The sequence below is a fragment of the Somniosus microcephalus genome, chromosome 8 (assembly GCF_052327205.1).
Source record: "Somniosus microcephalus isolate GS21.2 chromosome 8, FLI_Smic_1.0, whole genome shotgun sequence".
NCBI classification, from domain to species: Eukaryota; Metazoa; Chordata; class Chondrichthyes; order Squaliformes; family Somniosidae; genus Somniosus; species Somniosus microcephalus.
This window is the reverse complement of record NC_140994.1, coordinates 45,008,907-45,032,314: the sequence shown is the minus strand read 5'-3', so window position 1 is coordinate 45,032,314 and position 23,408 is coordinate 45,008,907. Positions and strand designations below refer to the sequence as shown.

Sequence of the window (23,408 nt, the reverse complement as noted above, 5' to 3'; positions counted from 1 at the left end):
CAAACTTTTTAAAACATTTAAATAGCTTTTACAATTACAATATTTTAAAAATTAAATTGCAATAAATAATTAGAGTCTTTTATCAGTGGTTTTATGCATGGGCAAATTTATGAATGAAAGTGGAGATCATGGGGAACTGGAAGATTGCGGGACACCAGCAATGTTATAATGCTTGGTCAGATATAATGATCATCTACCCTATTTGCCAAATTGATCACTATACCTAGATGCTACTATACAAGTAATTTAGACAAATTATGTTCATTAATTGGAAAATTTCCATTTTTGCCTCAAGTAATAGTTAATCTTACAACATTTCCCTTTGATCACTTGATCTTCATTCATAAAGAGAATTTGGAAGGTTCAGGGAGGACATCACGTATTTCTTATTTTTCTAAACACATCTCAAAATCATCCAATATTCATTATAAAAGATTTGTTTACTGCAAATTCGAAAAAACATTTTCAAGGTCTTTGGCACACAATCATATTAATGGACAATGTATAAACATTAAAACCAGACAAAAATTCAAAAGTGAATGAGAACAACAATTTATCCGCAATTGACCATTTATTTTAATCACCTTTTCTTCCTGGATTCTTTCTTCTATCCGTTTCAATGCCATCTCATGAGCTCTAAACAGACTGATGGTGCTAGTTTGGTCAGGGTCTAAAATATTGCCATCTTCATCTCGTACCACCAAATCCAGATCAAGGATTCTGGAAATTAATCAAAGCAGAACTGTAATAAACTAAACATATGATACAGCTCTAAAACTGCCCCAATAACTCCAGCAGAAGCAAAGCTAATGGTGATATAATGTGACATTTCTACTATGCACAATACCACCACCATCTCACGCCCTTCCCCCCTCCCCCCAATTCCCCCATCCCCCCATAAGTGAGTCTGCAAATTTAGTGGCAGTGCACAACTGTAGCCAACTTTGTGCTGTGGGCATGTGCCCACAAGAACCTGGAGTGTGACAATAATATTATATTATACTGTTACATATCACTTCACCACATTTTGGTGGTTTAATAAGCATGACACTAATGATGATGATCTTCCCCATTGTTCTCTACTGAGACTAAAGCATTTTGAAAACAAATATATATTTTTTTATACACAATCACATACCAACATATTTTTGCCATGACTACCAAATGTGACACACTGCAAGTATATAAAAGAAATTGAGTATTTATGAACAGTGTTATCAGTGATGAGTACATTCTATTAGGGATAAATACATGGAACAGCAACCTTGTGTTCCTTTGGTGAGTCTGCAAATAATGACTAGTAATGTAAATAACATGGGAAGAAATTCATTCTACCAAGTAGGCATGGCTGATACCATTAACATTGTAGCACATTGGTATTTTTCTCTTCCTTGTGAATTAATTGGGCCCACTACACCAAACAATATCAAAGCGAGGGGAATAGTAGTTACAAAGAAGGCATTAGAAATTAATTAATTTCATCATCATTTAAGCATTAAGATGTTCTTCATTTCTGGGGTTAATCAATACATTCCATGGTTCCCCACCTGTTGTCCATTAAAACAACAGTTCTAACAATTTTCAAATCATTTCTGTGTGCACTGTCACAAATCTTAACATGCAAATTTATGCCACAAAGCTGTCTATTATGCAGTTTCACAATGGAAGCAGCTATTGTCATGAAATTATTCATCTCTGTTCTCTCCATATTTCTGAAGGTCATCATACTATTGGGACATGAGCATTTTAAAAATAGTTTTAAAAAGGAATAGAAATTTGCATATGCATTTTAGAAGAAAAGATCATTGTGCTGACCAAGGATATGAAGATAACAGCTTGATGTTTGTGGCATGTATATTGAGAACTTGGTTTCAATACATTCATTACAAAGACAAAAAATTTAACTAATGTACAAATTTACATATAGTTTGAAGCTGAAATGTGTACATTACCTCTCACTTAATCATAGCATTAATAAAGTCTAACTTCAGTAATGCATTCGTAAGAATCTTGTATTTCATCACCCAGACTATAAAACCAAATGGTGATCAATGATTAGGTCAGAACTTTCAAAATGATGGATAATGGGTAATTTGAATGTCAACATCAACACTCATAGCTTTAGAAATTACTGATGTAAAAGTAAGAGAATGATAGCTTGAAGGGTAAGAGAAATTACTCCCAAAGGACAAAAACAGATGCCTAAGAAGGTTTAGTGGACACAGAAGTAGAGACTGAAGAGGTGGAATAGGATAAAGCCAAGTACAAAGGCACCAATCTTGAAGACAATGGATTTCTATCCATTCCTCATCAAGTTACTTTTTACAGTTGATTCTTAAATATGGAATGAATCCCATAACCTAGCTTCCTACATTCAGTCTTTGGTCAATTGGGATAACCAAAATAATAGTAAACTTATCACTTCTAAAACTACCACAAAATGCCTGGAAAACTATAAAGCTGCAGATGGGCATAAATGCACATAAATTGTCCCACACAAAAAGAGATGACCAGTAGACTAAGTAATCCACTTGAAATAAACAAACAAATTACAAGTGTTTAAGTTGCGCATTAATGATTAGCAATACCAATATGTTAGTTTCTCTAGATCTATTATATTATGCAGACCTGTTGCCATAATCTATTTTGGCAGTGACTTTCTGTTTCAGTTCCTTCAGCTCATCTTGTGGGAGTGTTCCAGAAAGTATCTGTGATCGCCATTCAATAAGATCATACATCATATTCCTAACTCGGCTGAACATCTCTCTGTTGTCATTCTAAAGTAAAACAGATTAGAGTAGGAAATTAAATTCATTATATAGGAAACAAGTAGTTTTACAAAATAATTCTTAATATCATTCAAAATTACTGCTTAACAACTTAATCTCAACAATGGACATCATTGCTCACTTTAACCTTCGAGTTGCACGATATAAAATCTGTTGTACAAATTGCACTTCTTTTCATGCTTTTAAGTGTAGAGGAGGAACTTCTACATTGACAGGAAGGGTGCCAGGATAAGGGAGATCACGGAGAGGATGCAGAACATTCTGCGGGGGGAATGTGAAGAGCCAGAAGTCGCGGCCCATGTCAGAACCAAGGACATAGGGAGAAAGAGGGTTGAGGACCTGCAGTCAGAGTTTAAGGCGCTAGAGAGGAAGTTAAAAAGCAGAACATCAAAAAGTAGTAATCTCTTGATTCCTCCCAGTGCCACGCGCTAGAGAGAGTAGAAATAGGAGGATAATGCAAGTTAATGCTTGGTTAGAGACCAGGTGCTGGAGGGAGGACTCAGATTCCTGGGATATTGGGACAAGTTCTGTGGCAGGGGGAACCTGTTCAAGATGGATGGGTTGCGCCTGAACAGAGTTGCTATGGGGGAGGTTTTAAGCCAATTCGGCAGGGGTTGGGCACCAAGATGTCGTATTAAAAAGTAAAACCAAGGTGCAGAGAGGACTGGAAGAGACAGTTAAGAGTTGGAAATAATACAGAATTAGGTGGGATTATAGAAAATACAAAGAGGTCTAAGTTAGGTTTGGAGTGCATGTGTGTAAATGCACAAAGTGTGGTTAATAAGGTTGGTGAGCTGCAGGTGCAAATAGCCAAGTGAGAATATGATCTAGTGGCGATAAGATCTGGCTCAAAAAAGGGAATGATTACATGTTTAATATTCCTGGATACAAGGTTTTCAAGAAATATAGGGGAGGAAAAAAAAGTTTTGATTAAGGAAAATATTAGTGCTAGAAAGAGAGAATGTCCTTGAGGGATCAAATACAGAATCTATTTGGTTGGAGTTAAGAAACAAGAGGAGCTATTTGGTGTATTTTATAGGCCATCAAATACTGGGAAGGAGATAGAGGGGCAAATTTGCAGGGAAATTAATGAGAGCTGCATGAACCACAGAGTAGTGATAATGGGAGACTTTGGGCAGGATTTTCATGGTGCCGTGGAGTCGGGATTGGAGGCGTGCGGGGGATTAAAATCCCGAAATCATGGGCTCCTACCCCATCCCGCACCCAAACCCGCCTCCATGCCAGTTTCAAAGGAGGCGGGTACCCGCCCCGCACTGGGACCCACCTACCCGAGGCGGGAAGGGATTAGTGCCAATTAACTGCATGTTAACAGGTAGTTAACAGGCAGTTTTTACCCTAATCCCTATTTTGAAGGTTGAAGTGTGGGATTCCCGATGGCTACAAACCATGCCAAGTTAGAGGAGGTGGGCCGTCGGGTTGAAGGACTTGGAGGGGTCGAGATGTCGGTGTTCAGGTGAGTGATGTGTGCATGAGTGCAAAGGTAAGTGTGTTTGGTGTGTCTAAAGTGATTAAAGAAGTGTAAATGACCTTTTCTTACCTTTTCAGCCTTCCTTCCTTTAGGTTCCGGGAGTCCCTCATCTCACCGGCACAGAAAGCAGAATGGCTGCGAACTGTCAAAAGTGACAGCCTTCAGCTTACTGTGCAGGAGAGATTTCTAACTGAGTCTGTGGAGGACTCAGGTTAGAAGTAAGACAGTCAGTGTTTGACAGCTTCAAACAGCTGTGAAACACTGATATTTCATCTGTCAAAAGCTCTTGACAGATGAAATTTCAGTCTGTGACGTCAGCTGTTGCCGGGTGGCCCTTAATTGGCCTGCTGAGCCCACTGGGCGGGCTCAACAAGGTTAATCAAGTTAAAATTGCGTGGATTGGCCGCATCTCAATGGAGGCGGGACTACAACCCCGAAAGTTGTAGTCCCGCCTCCCGAGTTAAATTCCTGCCCTTTAGCTACTCCAATATTGAATGGGGTAGTGAATGTGTTAAGGGCCGAGAGGGGGAGGAATTTATGAAGTATGTTCAGGAGAATTTCCTTGATCAGTATGTTTCCTGCCCAACGAGGAAGGAGGCATTGCTGGATCTAGTCCTCAGAAATGTCAAGTGCAGAATGTCACAGTGGGGGAGCATCCCAGGAATAGTGATCATAGCGTCGTAAGATTTAGATTAGTTATGGAGAAGGACAAGGAGCAATCTGGAATAAAAATACTTAACTGGTGGAGGCCTAATTTCAGCGAACTGAGGGGGGGGGGGGGTGGGGGTGGGGGAGAAGATCTGGCCCAGGTAAACCGGAGTCTAAGGCTAACAGGCAGAAATGTAACGGAGCAATGGGTGGCCTTTAAAGAGCAGATTGTTCGGGTACAGTCTAGATAAATTCCCACAAGGTGGAATGGGAGGGAAACCAAAGCCAGAGCTCCCTGGATGACGAAGGAGTAAGAAAGTAGGATGAAGCAGAAAAAGGGGGCATACGACAGCTGTCAGCTTGATAATTCAAGGGAGAATCAGGCCGAATATCAAAACTACAGAGGAAAAGTGAAAAAGGAAATAAGAGGAGCAAAGAGACAGTACGAGATTAGATTTGTGGCTAACATAAAAGGGAATCCAAAAAGTCTTCTATAGGTATATTAACAGCAAAAGGGTTGTCAGTGGAATGGTGGGGCCAATTAGGGACCAAAACGGAGATTCATTGGTGGAGGCAGACGGCATGACTGAAGTATTAAATGGGTACTCCACATCGGTGTTTACCAAGGACAAGGGCTTTACCAAAGCTACAGTAAGCGAGGAGGTTGTTGGGATACTGGATGAGATAAAAATAGATAAAGAGGCGGTACTAGAAAGGCTTACAGTTCATAAAGTGGATAAGTCACCCGGTACGGATGGCATGCATCCTAGGTTGCTTAGAGAAGTACGGGTAGAAAATGTGAAGGTCCTTGCCACAATCTTCCAATCCTCCTTAGATACAGGGGTGGTGCCAGAGGACTGGAGGATTGCAAATGTTACAATTGTTGAAAAAAGGGGAGAAGGATAAACCTAGCAATTACAGTTTAACGTCAGTGGTGGAGAAGCTTTTAGAAACAATAATCTGGGAGAAAATTATCAGCCACTTGGACAAGCATGGACAAATAAAGCACGGATTTGTTAAGGGTAAATCGCGTGTGACTAACTTGTTTGAGCTTTTTGATCCAGTAATAGAGAAGGTGGATGAGGGCAGTGCGGTAGATGTTGTGAATAAGGACTTTCAAAAGACATTTGATAAAGTATAGGCTTGTTAGCGAAATTGAAGCCCATGGGATAAAAGGGACAGTAGCAGCATGGATACAAAATTCGCTAGGGATAGAAAACAAAGAGTTGTGGTGAATAGCTGTTTATCAGACTGAAGGGAGGTGTACAGTAGTGTTCCCCAGGGTTCAGTACTAGGGTCACTGCTGTTTCTGATGTACATTGATGACTTGAACTTGGGGATACAGGGCACAATTTTGAAATTTGCACAAAACTTGAAAGTGTAGTAAACAGTGAGGAAGATAGTCAAAAGGACAGACAGGCAAGTGGAATGGGTGGACACATGGCAGATGAAATTTAACACAGAAAATTGTGAGGTGATAATTTTGATAGGAAGAACAAGGAGAGAAAAACAAGCTAAATGGTACAATTTTAATGGGGGGGATGGGAATGCAAGAACAGAGAGACCTGCAGGTGTTTGTGTACAATTCTTTGAAGGTGCAGGACAGGTTAGCAAAGCAGTTAATAAAGCATAAATGAAGGCATAGAGTACAAAAGCCAAGATGTTATATTAAGCCTATATAAAACACTAGTTCAGCCCCAGCTGGAATATTGTGTTCAATTCTGAGCAACATGTTTTGATGGCTTTGCAGAGGGTATGGAAGAGATTTACTCAAATGGTTCCAGGGATGAGAGATTACAGTTACGTGGATAGACTGGAGAAGGCTACAAGGAGATTTGATAGAGGTGTTTAAAATCATGAAGGATTTAGACAGAGTAAATAAAGAAAAAATGTTTCCAATGGCTGAAGGGTCGATAACCAGGGGGGGGGCACAGATTTATGGTGATTGGCAAAAGAACCAGAGGAGACATGAGGAAAAACTTTTTTACACAAGGAGTGGTTAGGATTTGGAATGCACTGCCTGCTAAGGTGGTGGAAACAGATTAAATAGTAAGGGAACAGTAACACATTCAAAAGGGAATTAGATAAATGAGAAAAAATTGCAGCGATATGGGGAAAGAACAGGGAGTGGGACTTACTGGTTTGCTCTTCCAAAGAGCCGGCGCAGACTCGATGGACTGAATAGCCTCCTCTGTGCTGTACTATTCTATGATTCTATAGGATTTGCATCCAACCATGGCAGAACGATGTGATGTATGCACTGGATTCCATGAAATAGTTACAATATACTTTCAATATACAGAATCATATATGAGAAGAACCATGCCCACCTACATAAAAGATAGAGCCTATTGCAATTTGTTATTTTGTATAGTGCAATACTAGGGGAGACGCCAATTGGTGGAGTTTTACTGCACTTCAAAATAGAATTTTCCTGAATAAGGTCATACAACAAAGCGGTTTATTTATGGTAGTAGGTTAATCTAGTCTCACAGGCAGTAGATTTAGTAGAAAGGAAACCAAATGGCTAAATATATCATGTAAGATATCTAGCGAGTAACCACATAGAGCATAAGCAGTCACATAAATTCAGAGCTTAATGTGAAAATATATTTTGTTGCAGTCCTTCACAATAGGAACTTAGAAATGTACAGGACCAGAAATGACAATTGCTGTCTATCTGACCCAGTCTTTAGGAAATATCGTAACTCACAAAAGCTCTCATAGGCTGCAATGACATTTTTCACCAGGCACTTACCCAACTCTCTCGAATTTGCTAGACAATCAAGGCTCCTATTTATATGGAAGTAGGATAGAACAGCCAGAAATCATTCCAATGAATGCCTGATTCTCAACAAGCTTCCTACCAATGTAGTTGGACATTCTCTTTACAGTGACTCCAAAAGTCATAATCTTGCAGACTTTCTGAAATTTTGAGGCAGCTTGTGCAATGCACATTATCTTGGGTCTGGGACTACAGATACTGCACTCAAGGACTGAAAGTAAAAGTAAGAGCAATGAAAAAAACAAGGAAAACAACACGATGAAAGAGAAATCAAAGAGTAACAGGAGAAGTAGTACCACTAAAGCAAGAAAGAAACCTAAGTTATAGTTAAAGTCAGATCAAATTTTTCCTACACATGCACACCAAGAACAGGAACAGTTTTGTTTTAAAAACAATTAAATAGTTTTAATATTTCCCCACCCCCCAGGTGCTCAAATTCAGGCATAAAATAAAAATGCACAGGAAAAAAAGCCAGAAAATATAACAAGAAGGTTCAGTCTGTAGTTTGTCTGATTGAGATATAGGGGCACTACTTAAATGTCAATCACCAGGAGGGTCGGGTAACCTTTAAAACTTTATGTATTATGCATTATATTTTAGTAGTCCTCATTACTGTGCTTCATGTAATTTAGTGCCACGTTAGAAAACCAAGGTGCACTGTGTAAAACAGCTCAAACCATGAAAGTGAGAAAAAAAATTCTTAACACATTGTATTTCACTCACAACGTACAACTGCCGCCATATACTTGACCATTCTCGAAGGGTTGTAGTGACTTCCTGAACCAGTGGAAGCTCATTTGGTATAACGGTTTCATGTTGCCTTGAATGAAACACAAAACAGTATGATTATATTCTGATTGCCAACTTAGTTCCCAATTTAGGTATTTTGTTTCAAAAAAGCAAATCAGATTTCATAGAAAACGTTACATATGTATCTCATTAAAAATGTTGTTTATGTGTGTACTTCCTTTCCACAAACTTCACTTCCTTACGTCAGGATTTCCGTCACACATTTTTCAACATTTAACATGAAGTTCACAATGTCAACATATAATTCAATTTCCTTATGTAAACTGATGTCCGTAACCCTTTATTGAACCATATGAATCACTCAAAATGCTACCTTTTTTTTTTTTAAATTGTGACATTTGGATCAGATTTTAACTCCAGGTGGATTACTCGCTCAGGCCCGAGTTAAAATTACAGTCGGGTTTCAATGAGGTCATCGGCCGCAACATGCATATGTAAAGAAGGACCTTGTTGGCTCCGGATGAGTGTCCTTGCTGCCTGCTCAGGAGAGCAGGTTAAAATTGCAGATGTTGCGATCGTGGCAGCTTTTGGAGAGGGACGTTCCAGGGCGATTTTAACTGCCCACCCGCCAGGTTTCTGCTTAGCGAGTAGGATTAAAATCGTCCCCTATATATATCAAAATAAGGCTTTAAACAAAAAGAAATTTTAAATTAAAAATAATTTCAATACAAGATTAAATTTACACATTAAATTGATTTTTTTTTTTTTTATAACCTACATTCAGGTTTCTACTACAAGGCCTTAGCCTGGCTCAAAAGCCTGGGCTTAAACTGGATATTATTACATTGTAATAGTTAAGAAAAATGATTCAATCACATCTGTGCATTCAGAGCACATGCAATTTGCAGAAATTCTCAGCAAGCAATCTGTACACCAATAGGAACTGAAGGGCATATCTCTTCATCCTGAGGTTATCTTTGATTTTGTCAAAAGAGTTTGAATGAAACTGGACATTTATCAAAAAAATATAAAATTTTAATAAATGTATAAATAATTGTGCTTTTGTTATGAATGCCTCACAAACAAGAGCAAGTATGCATGAACAGCAACAGCTGTTACCGTGGTTTCTTTATTGAAAAGGTAACCAAGATTATTGAGAAAATAGATTGTTTTTAATCAATCACCACTTTCGATTGAATATATTCAGTTAAAAAAAATCACTTCTGAATAATTTCTGAGGCGAAAGGAATTCTTTTAATATAAAACCATGGAAACTGCATGAACAATGAACCTTTGAGAGCTTGTAGGTAATGCTTTGTTTGCTTAAAGAAATTTATGTTCATTAAAGACTGTGTAAGTCAACAAACTCAAGTGCATATCAGGAAACTGCGCAGCCCCAGTAATTGATTTTCCATCCATTAATTTTAAGAAGCAAAAATTTATGTTTAAATGCTTTAAGGCATGAACGGGAATTAGCCGACGATGGGCAAGGTGGTGGTAGGGATACCAAAGGGCAAAATGAGACTACAGACAGGCAGATGGGCAAGACCAGGTGGAGGACTGTAGCCTGATGGTTTGAAAGGTTCCACTCTGCTAGGTCCCCTTTTAAACAAGGCTGCTAGATTCTGATCCCCTCAATACTTCCAGATCACAGTACTGCAAGACTCTGGCTTGCCAATGCTCCAGAACCCCCTCCCCAGTACTACTAAACCCCAGGCACCAATCCCTTTCCTCCTAATTTCCAAATCCCAGGACTTCTTTCTCACTGCTCACAACCCCCTATATTGCATTTCCAGTACTTCCTGTCCAGTACTCCCAGGCTCCAGGGCACTCTCCCCCCCCCGCCGGCCCAGCGGGCTCAGCAGGCCGATTAACAGCCACCCGGCAACAGGTGACGTCACAGATTGACATTTCATCTGTCAAGAGCTTTTGACAAGATAAAGTATCAGCGTTTGACAGTGGTTTGAAGCTGTCAAACACTGTGACAATCTGTACACTAAGTTAATCCCTTCCTCTCAGGCGGATTTAGAGATCTCTCCAGAACAGAAAGCAGAGGCTGAAACTTTTGACAGCTCGCGGCCATTCTGCTTTCTGTGCCAGTGAGATGAGGGACTCCCGAGACCTGAAGGAAGGAAGCCTGCATTAGTAAGTAAACTTATTTAAACACTTCACACACACCAAACACACTTACCTCTGCACTCATGCACCCATCACTCACCTGAACACCGGACAGCTCAAACCCTTCAGTCCGCCTCGCTAACTTGGCGTGGTTTGGAGCTGTCGGGAAGCCCACACTTCAGGGATAAATAGGGATTAGGCCAAAAACTGCCCATTAACTACCTGTTAACAGGCAGTTAATTGGCACTAATCCCCTTCCCGCCTCGGGGAGGCGGCTCCCAGCACAGGTCAGGTACCCGCCTCCTGGGAAACGGGCATGGAGGCGGGATGGGTTCGTGCCCCCCCGATTCTGTAATTTTAACACCCCGCACACCTCCACTCCCGCCTCCGCGGCCTAGGGAAATTCGAGCCCTATGCTTTCAGATCCCATGGCCAGCAGTGTCACGGATAATATTACTTGGCAAAACACCACTATTCCTATTAAACTTCTGGTTCACTGTGAGCAATGTCACTGCTAGTTTGCATTAATTTCAAAAAAGTAATCTCGCCAAGAACTTGAGGGAATTGCCAAAAATCGAGAAAAGTACTTCTCTCATAGGTCTGGGAAGGAAAAAGAAACACACAACAGACGGTGAACCCAGCTTAGCCTCCCATAGCTCCAAATGAACCACTTCAGAGATAAAGGGGTTGATTTTCAGTGTGCCGTGGAGTCGGGATTGGAGGTGTGCGGGGGGTTAAATTCTCGAATTCGGGGGTCCCGACACCATCCCGCCCAAAACCCGCCTCCATGTAAGTTTCAAAGGAGGCGGGTGCCCGCCCCGCACTGGGACCCGCCGACCCGAGGCGGGAAGGGATTAGTGCCAATTAACTGCCTGTTAACAGGTAGTTAACAGGCAGTTTTTAGCCTAATCCCTATTTTGAAGGTTGTTGTGTGGGATTACCGACGGCTCCAAACCACGTCAAGTTAGAGGAGTCAGGCCGTCGGTTTGAAGGACTTGGAGGGGTCGAGATGTCGGTGTTCAGGTAAGTGATGGGTGCATGAGTGCAAAAGTAAGTGTGTTTGGTGTGTCTAAAGTGTGTAAAGAAGTTTAAATTACCTGTACTTACCTTTACAACCTTCCTTCCTCTAGGTTTCGGGAGTCCATCATTCAGCCGTCACAGAAAGCAGAATGGCTGCGATCTGTCAAAAGTGACAGCCTGCAGCTTTCAGTGCCGGTGAGGTTTCTAACTGAGTCTGCGTAGAAGGACTCAGGTTAGAAGTAAGACTGTCAGTGTTTGGCAGCTTCAAACAGCTGTGAAACACTGATATTTCATCTGTCAACACGTCTTGACAGATGAAATTTCAGTCTGTGACGTCACCTGTTGCCGGGTGGCCCTTAATTGGCCTGCTGAGCCCGCTGGGCGGGCTCAACAAGGGCAATCAAGGGAAAATCGCGTCGTTTGGCCGGACGTCGATGTAGGTAGGACTAAAACCCGAAAGTTGTAGCCCCGCCTCCTTCCCGACAGCTTAATGAAAATCAACCCCTAAGTCTGTGGACTCAGTTTCCTCAGCTTCAGGCAGTCATTGCAGATTTTAAATCCAGTTTATGGATCCCATAAAATATAAGATACTGAGCAGGGATATATTTCAACAACAACAATTTGTATTTATATAGCACTAGGTCACTGTGGATTAAACTCTGCTAATATTGCAATGACTATATCAGAATGTAATTGTCCAGGGATGATATCACACATCAACTAAATGGTGATTTCCTGCCAGCACACCAACCATTATTATTGGGTGGGGACTGGGGTGGAGGGAAAGAAGACAGCCTCACACTGAAATTGTTCAAAATAAAACTACTCTAGGTTGTAAAAAGAGAAAAGTGATTACAATGATAATCTCAGCTCCAAGTTTGGATGGCAGACCGGTTGCACTTTTCTCATATTCTGTGTTTTCATTTCAAAGAGTACATACACTGAATAAACTATTAATAAAAGCAATTTTAGTTGTCAGAAAGCCAACTGGTAGAATTAGCTTTCCCATAAACTGAAATTCCTCCTGTGCATATTTTATGTATGCTACAGATATGGTAATCAAAATATTATTTCAAGTCATACTTGACCAATAAAGTATTACCATGATAAATCAACATGATAAATTTACAATGTACAGAAAATTTGAATCACAAAGATATGAACAATATCAACATAACTGATGCAGCACTAAAAGGTAGATACATTACAGCATAAACACAATAAAGGACCTTTCAAGTGATTTCTGTTTCTCAAAGCACACTTTTCAAAAAAAAAAGTAAAGGACACACCATAATTTATTATTAAATTGCAATTTCTAGTTCAGGAAAAACTATAGAAAATTTTCACTGGCAAAGAATAGTACTGTATTTCAATTTGAAAGCATCAATCTAGCTTTTCATTTGTATTGTTGACCTCTGGTTAAATCAATAAAACGTTATGTTTGTTCGCTACTGAGCGAGTGAAATGAATGCAATTTAATAAAACACTTTTAATACTCACATTAAAATTCAAAAGTTAACTTCACATAAACAAACACTGTACCATAAAGAAACCTTCTGCAAAGCCAGAATGGGCCAGGAACAGCAAACAAAAACAGATGGTTAAATGTGGTACCATATTTAGTTGCAAGTTCTCAATTATCCCTTACAGAACTGTACCACGAATATAACATTACAGTACTGTTTTCTTTCTGTACAACAAGTAGTATTTATACTGCACCTTTGACGTAGTAAAACGTTCCAAGGTGCTTCACAGGAGTATTAAAAGACAAAAAAAAAGTATGGTTCCTTTTAGGAAAGTCATTCTACTATTTCCAAATGAGAAGTAACAGATAACAAATCTTGTCCTTAGCTGTCGTATCCTTGGAGACTGCCACCATTTAGTAATTATTTATGACTTTATGCTGTATATTATTAACTAACCACCACCTACTGTTTAACCACCTTAAGCAATACCAGCTTTCAAATCAACCTATAAATGCAGTGTTAATCTGCAGAGGAAAATCAACCTATACACCTTAGGGGTCGTTTTCACTTTGGACGCCAGCAGAAAACTGGCAATTGCAATCGGTTAGTAATGCACCCCGCCCGATTTTCCTTTCCACTGATGGCTGATTCACAACTGTCAGTCTCTGCCCGTTGAATTCTCCACCATTTACTATTTCCTTTCACCACTCACCCCTGCAGAGTCCATCCTCAGCTAATACTAGTATGAGCCACTCAGACTATTCTTTGATTCTGAAGTAATTATCCAGTCACTAACTCGGTCGCCTCTTCCCCATACTTTGTTCCCGTCACCCACCTCACAGCCCTCAGACTTATTTCCACCATGAATCCTCCATATGTTCTTATGACCACCTTCCAACCCAGATCCTGAGCACCTAATCTCCTCTTAGCACACAATTGCCAACATAATCAACTTCCGGTCATTCCCAGTTACATTTCCTCTTTTCTTCTTAAGCAGTCCCTCGGAACCGAGGATGACTTGCTTCCACATTAAAAATGAGTTCTCAGGTGACTGATGAGTCCAATGCGGGACCTACAGTCTCTGTCACAGGTGGGGCAGACAGTGGTTGAAGGGGCGGGTGGGTCGGGTGCTTGGGGTGACGTGCGTTCCTTGCGCTTGGCTTCCATTTGCTCCCGGCGAAGAGACTCGAGGTGTTTGGCGCGTTCTCGGTTGCTTCGCCTCCACTTTGTGCGGTCTTGGGCCAGGGATTCCCAGGTGTCAGTGGGGATGTTGCACTTTTTCAAGGAGGCTTTGTGGGTGTCCGTGAAGCGTTTCCTCTGCCCACCTGGGGCTCTCTTGCCGTGCCGGAGCTCCGAGTAGAGCGCTTGTTTTGGGAGTCTTGTATCGGGCATGCGGACGATGTGACCCGTCCATCGGAGCTGATCAAGCGTGGTCAAAGCTTCGATGCTGGGGATGTTGGCCTGAGCAAGAACACGGACGTTGGTGCACCTATCCTGCCAATGAATTTGCAGGTTCTTGCGGAGGCAGCATTGGTGGTACCTCTCCAGTGCTTTGAGGTGCCTGCTGTACATGGTCCATGTCTCTGAGGCATACAGCAGGGCGGGTATCACTGCTGCTCTGTAGACCATGAGCTTAGTGCCGGGTTTGAGGTTCTGGTCTTCAAACACTCTCTTCCTCAGGTGACCAAAGGCTGCACTGGCACACTGAAGGCGGTGTTGGATTTAGTCATCGACGTCTGCCCTTGTTGACAGTAGGCTCCCAAGGTATGGAAAGTGGTCCACGTTGTCCAAGGCCTTGTCGTGGATTTTGATAATCGGGGGGCAGTACGGTGTGGCGGGGGCAGGTTGGTAGAGGACCTTTGTCTTACGGATGTTTAGTGTAAGGCCTATGCTCTCGTACGCTTCGGTGAAAGTGTTGATGATGGTTTGGAGTTCGACCTCCAAGTGAGCGCAGACGCAAGCATCGTCTGCATACTGTAATTCGATGAAGAGGATGGGACGACCTTGGATCTGGACTGGAGGTGAACAGTTTCCCGTTTGTTCTGTAAATTAGCTCCACTCCAGCGGGGAGCTTACGGAGGGCGAGATGGAGCATTGCAGCAAGGAAGATCGAGAAGAGTGTTGGTGCGATGACACAGCCTTGCTTGACCCCGGTTCGCACGTGAATTGGGTCTGTGGTGGAACCATTGGTCAGGATCACGGCTTGCATGTCGTCGTGAAGCAGGCGAAGGATGGTGACAAACTTTTGAGGGCAGCCGAATTTGAGGAGGACACACCATAATCCCTCACGGTTGACGGTGTCGAAGGCCTTTGTGAGATCAAAGAAGGCCATGTACAGCGGTTGGTGCTGTTCCCTGTATTTCTCTTGTAATTGACGTGCGGTGAAGATCATGTCCATTGTGCCCCTTAGTGGGCGGAATCCGCATTGCGACTCTGGGAGGAGCTCTTCGGCCACTGGGAGAAGGCGACTGAGGAGGATTCTTGGGATGACTTTCCCTGTAGCAGACAGCAGGGAAACTCCTCTGTAATAACCGCAATCGGACTTGTCGCCTTTCTTGAAGATGGTCACAATTACGCCATTTCTGAGATCCCCTGACATGCTCTCCTCTTTCCAGATAAGAGAAATGAGTTCATGAATTCTAGTCATTCCCAGTTAATTTCCTACCCCTTTCAAAGCCACCATTATTATCTTTCTTAAAAGTCACCCCCTAGCCTCTATCTTCTCAAACTCTCAGTGTCTCTACACCACCCTCGCTCTCCTTCAACACATCATTGCCACTCAACTACGTGCTCACCTCATTCCCTACAGCCTGTTTGAGTCCCCCAATTAGTAACCAAAGCCCCAAGACACCCCAGTCAAAGCCACCAGTGACCACAGTGCACTGTCCCTGTTGGACATGCTCAATCTCTATGCCATCTTTGATATTGTTAATATCCCCCTCCACCACCTCTCCTTCCATGGTTCATCTCTATGGCACTGCTCTCTCATGGTTCCACTCATACTTGCTGCAACGCACGCATTATACCCCCCTTCAAAGACTTCTCCCCTCATGCACAAGGTGATCACGGATGTACTTCAGGCCTCCATCCTTAAAATGCCTACTATTCATCATCTACACGGTACCCTTCAGCAATATCACCCACAAAAATCTGAAAATGTGCCAACACCACCCACATGTATCTCTCTGCCACCATCATCGATTTGATGGCTGCTAGCGTATTAATTGACTAACTATCTGACAACAAGCCCTGAATGACACACAATTTCTTAAAACTAGACTGAATCTACCTAGTTTGGCTTTCGTCAGATCAGATTCCATCGACCTCCCTGGCTGAACCCAGCAGTGCATATTTTCTCATCCCCAAAGTCAAGCACATATCACGTCCATCGTTGCCAAGTTCCATTCATTTTTTTATGCTCCAGGGGATCTATTTCAAGGTTTTTCATTTCAGATCTTAAAGTTCCTCTGATCCATCACTCCATCCTATCTAAGTAATCTTCACCAGCTCGACATCTCAGACTAAATCCTTTGTTCCCAAAACTTTGGATTACTGCTTGTTCCTCACTACCTCCACTTCACCATAAGCTGACAGGCTTTGAACCTGACTGTATAGAATTCTCTTTCAAAATCCACTTTGTCTTTTTATCTTTCTCGTTTCAAAGGAGCCTTAGATCTCCTCCATTAAATTGCAGCACCTCCTGGTCTTCTTCCACAAGCTTAGTTTCCACTCCATCACTGGTACTCTATTCACCGCTATAACATCTCTGATTTGCTTCAGCTGGCTCCCATCCTACTCTGGATGCTGCTGAATGATCTCCATCCTGCAGCTATATTCTTACTTCCTATGGCCACTGATTCTGCTCGAATTAGCTCTGCCTTCAGAACTTGTCCAACAATCTTCGCTGGACTAAACCGGCTTCTGCTGCAGCTCCTGATCTAATTTGCTCTTCAGCTGTTCCTCGGATGACCTTCCTTATCTGCACAAAGCCCTGGTTAGACCACACCTGGAGTACTGTGAGCAGTTCTGGGCAACACACCTTAGAAAGGATATATTAGCCTTGGAGAGAGTGCAGCGTAGGTTTACCAGAATGATATCCGTACTCCAGGGGTTAAATTACGAGGAGAGATTACACAAACTAGGGTTGTATTTCCCTGGAATTTAGAAGGTTATTGGGTGATCTGATCAAAATTTTCAAGATATTAAGGGGAACAGATAGGGTAGGTAGAGAGAAAATATTTCTGCTGGTTGGGGAGTCTTGGGGGCATTGTCTAAAAATATTAGAGCCAGACCGTGCAGGAGTGAAATTAGGAAACACTGCTACACACAAAGGATAGTAGAAATTTGGAACTCTCTTCCGCAAACGGCAATTGATGCTAGATAAATTGTTAGTTTTAAATCGGAGATTGATAGATTTATGTTAACCAAAAGTATTGAGGGATATGGACCAAAGGCGGGTAAATGTAGTTAGGTCGCAGATCAGCCATGATCTCATTGACTGGCGGAACAGGCTCGAGGGGCTAAATGGCCTACTCCTGTTCCTATGCACACATCCCTTGGATTTACCCTTCATCCTCCCGTGAAGGGTAAATCCAAGGGATCCGGGCTTCCTGATCTTCACTGCACTTGGCCCCTAGAATTTACTCCCACTGCGCCACACTCCTCTGCTGATCTAGTGGATCCGCTGGTGCCCAATACCAGACAATTCTATGCACCTCTGCAGAACCCTGGGATCATTCTTTCCCGTTTCCTGATTAATGTTCCGCTCCTCCTTGGCTCTCTGAATCATTTAATTATCTCCACCAGTGCATTAGCCAATACTCTGCCCCTCCAACAGCTACTGGATCCTTGCCCTCTCCACTACTGATTCCAAACCTGGAGAGCCTGGATTGGGATGCCAGCAAGGCTCTCATCATGTCAAAATTCTCATCTTACTGAGCCATATGTCCAAAATAGTTGCAACTAATTTCAACAAGGTCTTGTAAAAATTATTTTTAACCGCAATACAGGCAGAATTAGAATCACTGTGGTATCAAATGCTTCACTTTAGCGGTCAGCTCTGTAAGAAAAGGGTTAATCAAAGTAGCAGCAGAATTCTGCAAGTGATTTGATATTGCAGTAATGCTAATACCTTTGTTTGTCAAGTAGGGTAGAAAGGCACAAGTTATAATGACTTAAAATAACTAATTGATGATACAACAGCAATTGTAAGATGGTGACCACTGAGCTTTGGAAATAAGACTGACCTTTACAGCACCTGCAGTTTTAATATGCTTATGTGAAGTATTCACCTCAGAGAATGTGTCTTAATGGGATAAGCTACTTAAAGACGTGCCAGTGTGTGTTATTTCCAAATTTGAGGAAACTGCAATCATTGATATTGATTAAAGATATTAGTCCTGCAGAAGAGAACATCTGTGTAAAGTGTAGCTAGTGTGGTCAGTTCTAAGGGGTGCAGAAACAAAGGCAAGCTATGGTTAACAGATTCACATGGTTGAACAGCAATTAAATGAACAGGAAAAAATATGCAATTAGATAAAAAAAATAAGAAAAGCTCATTTGTGAGACATTCAGCTTATTAACAGTTAATGATAAGGTATAGATTTCTTATTAGTTCCTCCTTATGTGGAGTTGTTTTTAACTTTTAGTATAACCACGTAATGTAAAGACCTGGTGATTGTCATGTAATACGGGTTAGAAAAAAGGTATAAAAGTAGCAAACCGTACCACGAATTTGGATTCAACAATTTAATCAACCTGAATAACGGAGCTCAGAACCATAACACGTTGATTTCCCAATCAACATAGCCTGCTGTGGTTGTAAATACTAATTTAAGTGTATGCTTAAGTAGCATTGCAAGTACTTTCTACTTAATAAATCTATGAGCGCTTGACCTTAATGTTTCACAAACCTCATTGAGTATGAGAAATACAAATAGATAGAACATCTAATCATAAATAAATGTGTCCTCTAGCAGTCCGATGTTATTGGCTGTGCTATCTGCTGCAGCAACCTTGACCAAGGATCTTATACTACTACTACAGGTAGACTATCCTTTATCCGAACTTCCGAAAACCGAAAACCTCTAAAAACCGAAAGTTTTTTCGTTCAGCGTAAGTCGTGCGCGCGACATGACCAGACTGGCGCACGACTTACGCTGAGCAGGGCAGAGGGTCACAGAGTTCCCTCCTGGGTAGGAGATTGCAGGCCGAGCCGGGCAGTGTGAAGGAGGTACCGGGAGAGTGAACCCAACAATACAGCGGCCCGTCCGATATTCTTTTCTCCCCCCGACCCGAATCGCGGCCCGTCGGATATTCTTTCCCCCGCCCTCCCCCCCCCACCCCCCACCCGACCCGACCGATATTCTTTTCTCCCCCCACCTCCCCCCCCACCTGACCCGACCCGATCCCCGACCCGTCCGATATTCTTTCCCCCTCCCCCCCCCCACCTGACCTGAACCGCAGCCCGTCCAGTATTCTTTTCTCCCCCCCCCCCACCTGATTTGCGGGCCAGCTTAGTAGAAGTCAGCCGATATCCGGCTTTCCAGAGAAGCAGGAAGGGGAATGAAACACGGAACAGTCGAAAGAGGTAGCCTGAACTTTTAAAATTTATATTAAGTACAAATTTCCCAGTCTTATAATAATACCTTCTGAAATCCGAAAAATTCCGAAAACCGAAACTCAGCTGGTCCCAAGGCTTTCGAATAAGGGATAGTGTACCTGTACTATCAGGATCTATACAGAAAGCTGGAAGTCAAAATTCTTAGATTAAGTCAATTAGGGTCATAACTAGCAATGTTCAGAGTAAGAAATTAGAAGAAGAAATGATTGCAGCTGCAAGACATGTTCTCCGATTCCTCAAACGAGTTGCAGCACAGAATCCATCTCAGTGACACTGGGAATACCTATTGCAAAATTCCTGGGTTTTCTCCTTAAGAGTTTGTACTGAGCTGCCTCAGACAGACAAGTACAAGTCACAAGTTTCCATAAAAGCAATCAGACATCATGGAATAGCAAAGTGCACTATAAAGTCCCACCAGAACATATGATAGCATCACATTTTCCCCAAAACTCACCAATATTTAGTACATTAAAAAGTGTGAATACATATTTTGAAAGCGTTCTTTTTCATAAAGTACTATATAACAATCGGCACAGTTTAATTATCATAATTGTTGTGTCTGTGTATAATAAGACACAGACTGCAGGAGAACGGTAGAACAGGTGTTTACTCAACGTGGCTCACACTGGAACTGATCTGTACAGATTACTACTCAGTACTAAATACAGGTGTGGTCACTGCCAGTACTGCAGTATACATGAGCTGTAAAAGATAGTTCCCCCCTTAAAAAGGTATATACATTACAATTCCTCCCCTTTTAGATTAACAGTACCATAACACTCATTTAACAATTAAATATCAAACTAATTACAATTAACACATGCAACATTAGCTGAAAATAGTCTATTTATATATTCAGTCTTTGGGGAGGCTTCCTGATCCTTTCTGGATAGCGCCTTTCCCGAGTGTCTTGCTCTTGGTGCGGAGGCGATTCTGGCCCCCTGTCGTCGGTTGGTTCATCAGCTTCCGATGCTACTGTTTCTGGGGTAGATGCGACCTGTACGTCGGGTTCATCACCAGGTACGTATGGGCGAGGCATGGGGTTGACTTGTTCCTGTGACTCTAGGATCTGGTCAGCATGGCGTCTCACGATGCTCTCCCCAACGTCCACTGTGTACATTAGTGGGCCCTGCCGTGTGCATATCGTTCCTGGCTGCCATTTTTTTGTTCGGTAGTCGCGGGCCAAGACTGGTTGCCCTACATTGAAGCTCCTTGTTGGCTTCTCATGGATGTGCTGGAATTGCTTACTCTCAACATCTCTTCGTACGTTTGGTCTGAGCAAATCCAGGCGAGATCTTAACCTTCGGTTAAAGAACATCATGGCCGGGGCCTGGTTGGTGACTGCATGTGCCGCATTCCAGTAGGCGAACAGGAAATTGTCCACCTTGTGCTGCAGCGGAATGTTGTCATTGTACATAGCCTTTATTGCCTTCTTAAAGGTTTGTACGAACCTCTCAGCCAATCCATTTGTGGCTGGATGATACGGGGCGGATGTGTAATGCCTTACCCGATTCTTTTTCAAGAACCTCCGGAACTCTTCGGACACAAACTGTGGTCCGTTGTCGGAGCAAATCTGTTCTGGCAAGCCATTCCTGGCAAAAATGGTCCGTAGGACTGCAATAGTTTTCTCCATGGTGGTGGAGGACATTTTGATGACCTCAGGCCATTTCGAGTGCGCATCCACGGCTATTAAAAACATTGAGTCCATGAATGGACCAGCAAAATCAATATGCACCCGTTGCCATGGAGATGAGGGCTACTTCCATGGGTGTAGAGGGGCCTGTGGTGGTGCATTTTGGACTTTCTGGCATCCTGAGCAGCTCTTGGTCAGGTCCTCGATTTGTTTATCGATTCCCGGCCACCACACATAAGCCCTGGCTAGGCTTTTCATTTTTACCCCTCCCAGATGACCCTCATGAAGCTCATTGAACACTCTATCCCTTAACTTGGGTGGAATTACCACTCGGGATCCACACATCAAGGTCCCCCGGCACACTGACAGCCGTTCTCTCCTTGTCGAGAATGCTGGCAACAGTGAGTCGCCATGTGCTGGCCATCCCTTCACCGTCAAATCATATACCCAAGACAGTGTCAGGTCATTTCGGGTTTCCTTTTCGATACAAGCGTTAGTTACCGGTAGGTATTCAACTACAGTCGAATGGAATATTTCGACAGGATCCACTGCTGGTGCTTCCTCCGCAGTAGGCAGTGGCAGGTGTGATAGCCCATCAGCATTTCCATGCTGTTTCGTGCCCTTATATTCAATCTCATAGTGGTACGCCCCTAGAAAAAGTGACCATCTTTGTAGTCGTTGCGCAGTCATCACCGGAACGCCCTTCTTCGGATTAAAAATGGAGACAAGAGGCTGGTGGTCAGTCAGCAAGGTGAATTTCTGCCCGTGCAGATAGTGATTGAACTTTTTCACTCCCCACACTAGGCTGAGGGCCTCCCTGTCAATCTGGGCGTAGTTACGCTCGGCTGAGGTTAGTGATCGTGACGCAAAGGCTATTGGCCTCTCTGAGCCGTCCGAGAATTTGTGCGACAGCACCGCTCCAATGCCGTAGGGTGACGCATCACATGCCAACCGAATTGGTAATGCCGGGTTGTAATGGGCCAATACCTCTTTCGATGTGATCAGTGTTTTGCTCTTCTGGAAAGCTCGTCTACATTCGTCACTCCACTTCCATGGCACCCCAGTTTGCAGTAGGGTGTTCAGTGGGTGTAGTATTGTAGACAAATTTGGCAAGAACTTATGGTAGTAGTTTACCAGCCCGAGGAACGACCTCAGTTGTGACACATTTTCCGGTGCTGGAGCCTTGACTACTGCCTCAATCTTCTCTGGGGACTTATGTAACCCCTCTTTTATCGATAACGTGGCCACAATACGAGATCTGTTTTCTAAAAAACTCGCATTTGTGGCGGTTAGCTCGGAGCCCATATTCCTGCAATCTAGTGAGCACTTGCTCCAGGTTGGCAAGGTGATCACTGTCATTTTCGCCCGTGACCAGGATGTCGTCCAAATAACACTGGGTCCCTGGGATCCCTTGCAGGACTTGTTCCATTGCCCTCTGCCAAATAGCCGGAGCTGATGCTACCCCGAATACCAGCCAGTTGTATTGGTAGAGAGCTTTATGGGTGTTGATTGTGAGGTATTTTTTTGATGCTTCTTCTACCTCCATTTGCAGATACGCCTGGGCCAGATCAATCTTAGTGAAGCGTTTCCCTCCAGATAGCGAGGCGAAAATATCTTCAATCCGCAGAAGTGAATATTGTACGGTGTGAAGGACTGGGTTCACTGTTACCTTAAAGTCCCCACAGATGCGAACCTTCCTTGGTTCCCCAGGCGTGCTGCTCAACGACGTTTTCATCACAGGGACGATGGGTGTAGCCCACTCGCTCCAGTCTACCTTGGACAGTACACCTGAACGTTCTAGACTCTCCAGCTCTGCTTCGACGGCTGGGCGGATCGCATAAGTCTGGCCGTAAAAAATTTTGGGCTTGCGTTTTCTTCAATTTTAATCGTCGCTGTCATGCCTTTTAGTGTTCCGAGTCCTTGCTGGAACACTTCTTTCGCGTCAGTTAGGATCTTTGACAGTCGCCCAGGTGTGACGTCGTCATCCTTTTTGTCAGCCACAGTCAGTGCCTGTATGGAATACCAATCCAGTTGTATTTTCCGGATCCATTCACGTCCCAGTAATGGTGGTCCTCCATCTTGCAATAC

The 23,408-nt window shown here is 42.9% G+C and overlaps 1 protein-coding gene across 5 annotated transcripts in view; it reads right to left on the bottom strand.

Moving 5' to 3' along the window:
* The window catches only part of dock1 (dedicator of cytokinesis 1), a 712,419-nt gene that overhangs the window by 606,156 nt on the left and 82,855 nt on the right, over positions 1–23,408 (bottom strand). For 4 of the 5 annotated variants that reach the window (XM_085994680.1, XM_085994678.1, XM_085994676.1 and 1 more), the window contains exons 5-7: positions 8,435–8,531; positions 2,629–2,777; positions 585–720 (exon numbers count right to left, since the gene is read on the bottom strand). In XM_085994680.1, coding sequence (XP_085850806.1) covers positions 585–720; positions 2,629–2,777; positions 8,435–8,531 — 382 coding nt within the window. Of the gene's footprint in view, positions 1–584; positions 721–2,628; positions 2,778–7,684; positions 7,849–8,434; positions 8,532–23,408 lie in introns of those variants that run through there. The other variant, XM_085994679.1, reaches the window with a different exon arrangement.